This window comes from Orycteropus afer, unplaced genomic scaffold (assembly GCF_000298275.1).
Source record: "Orycteropus afer afer isolate SDZICR_OR568_19922 unplaced genomic scaffold, OryAfe1.0 scaffold00583, whole genome shotgun sequence".
Classification (NCBI taxonomy): domain Eukaryota; kingdom Metazoa; phylum Chordata; class Mammalia; order Tubulidentata; family Orycteropodidae; genus Orycteropus; species Orycteropus afer.
This window is the reverse complement of record NW_006922170.1, coordinates 674250-675908: the sequence shown is the minus strand read 5'-3', so window position 1 is coordinate 675908 and position 1659 is coordinate 674250. Positions and strand designations below refer to the sequence as shown.

Here is a 1659-nt window from a genome sequence, read left to right as displayed (position 1 = left end):
GTTATCTTGTTCTAGACCCCCAAATAAAGGTTCAAGTTTTTTAAATTGTTTCAGAAAGATACCCAAACTCGTACTGTTAAACATTATATAAAGAGAAATAAATGTATAATCTAGGTCATATATAAAGTTAGATTCTAAAGCTAAATAAACATTTTATTAAACAGAGCAAAATGTGAAAAACATCGAAAGAAAAAAGATAAAGTTACTGACGTACAACAGAAACAAACAAAAAAAAGATTTATATTTTGATTTCTGCAGCCCTCCCTCAGTCTGCCACTACTTAGAATTATTATTTCTCTTTTGAACCTCAAAATGAACGATCTGCCTCAGACTTGACTAGGGGAGGGAATTAATTGCTGGAACCCTAGAACGTTCACTGGCCCTAGCTGCAACTCTGGCTCGGATTCTTTGTTCCTCGTCTCTCAATGCCTCTTTATAGTGTAATGGGAAGGCACTGGGGACTGTATCACTGACCCTGGCCAAAAACTCCAGGACTTCCATCTTACTGGTTTCAGCGTGGGCTCTGGGACCCCACAGGAATTCATAGCGTGGAGGATCACTGTTGGGCACCTGCTGGTACTTCATGTACTTTTCCTGCACCAAATCTTTTGTAATGAGCTTTCTGGGCTCCCCAAAGATTAAGTGCTTCCTCCCATCATAGACCCCCAAAATATTCAGGAATTCCTAGATATCCTCCTTGGTGGCTCTGTTGCCCTTTATGAAGATCACACTCAGGAGAGGCATCAGGAGCCCATTCCTGGGAAAATCATCCTCATCATTCAGACTTCCTTTGTTGGTGAGTCCTCCTAGTTTGGTGACAATGGCATAGGATTGACTGCTGGGGTCCGCTTCCTTCAGGTCAAGGCAAAGACCAGCTCCAATCGCTCAGCGGTTCTCCTCAGGATCTCAGGAAAGTGCTCTTTGTACTTTTTGTTGATGACCTTTATCATTTCTGCCTTTGTAATGGGCACTTTCATTTTATACTTGTCCAGCAGGAACTGCATTAACATACCCGCCTTCCTAGATAAGAGATCTTTCTGTGAGCTCTCAGTGGGGGTTGAGACCTCAGAGGACCTTGCTCTTCCCTCCTCTTGGCCCTCTGCACCTACAGCAGCTTTTGTGCAGCACACCCAGGCAGCATCAGTGGTGATGGGTGGGACTCTCTCAGGCCCCTGGGGAAAGCCAGCAGCAGGGAAGCTCTGGGGAGAACTCCCAAGAGGAGGAGAGGAGGAGTAGGGAGACCCCTTCTCTTCTCCTGTAGTGGCCTGAGCACCCTCAAGATCATGGGTGTCACCTCGGGCCTCAAGCCGGGCCTCCCTTCGGGCCTGGTGACGTTTCTCACGGGCACGGAGCTTGCTTTTCTGACCATGAGGCATGATGACTCTGGTCAAGGAGAGTGAGCTGGAGTGTGGGAGCAGGACAGGTGATGTGAGCCCACTGGGAGGGGAGGCTGTGAGCCTCTTCAGCAGCGAGATACTACTCTGGTTTGAAGGCTGCCTCTGTAGTTTTCCTTGAGGACACTACTCTAGGAGCCCAAAAGGCTCCTATTCTTCTGATCAGACTGGCCCCTGAGAAACCTGGGGAGGAAGTTAGGGTGAAAATTAGGATGCAGCCTGATGGCCCGGCTTAGAAATTACACTGGTGTCAGCTGCCGATAGC

At 47.6% G+C, this 1659-nt stretch overlaps 1 protein-coding gene across 1 annotated transcript; it reads right to left on the bottom strand.

Annotated features, from left to right (window-relative positions):
• Nucleotides 1-336: 336 nt before the first annotated feature.
• LOC103210297 (melanoma-associated antigen B4-like) lies at nucleotides 337-1376 on the bottom strand. The gene is given in 2 exon segments (XM_007956217.1): nucleotides 337-860; nucleotides 863-1376. Coding segments are annotated over 2 exon segments (1038 nt in total).
• Between the last annotated feature and the right edge of the window lie 283 nt (nucleotides 1377-1659).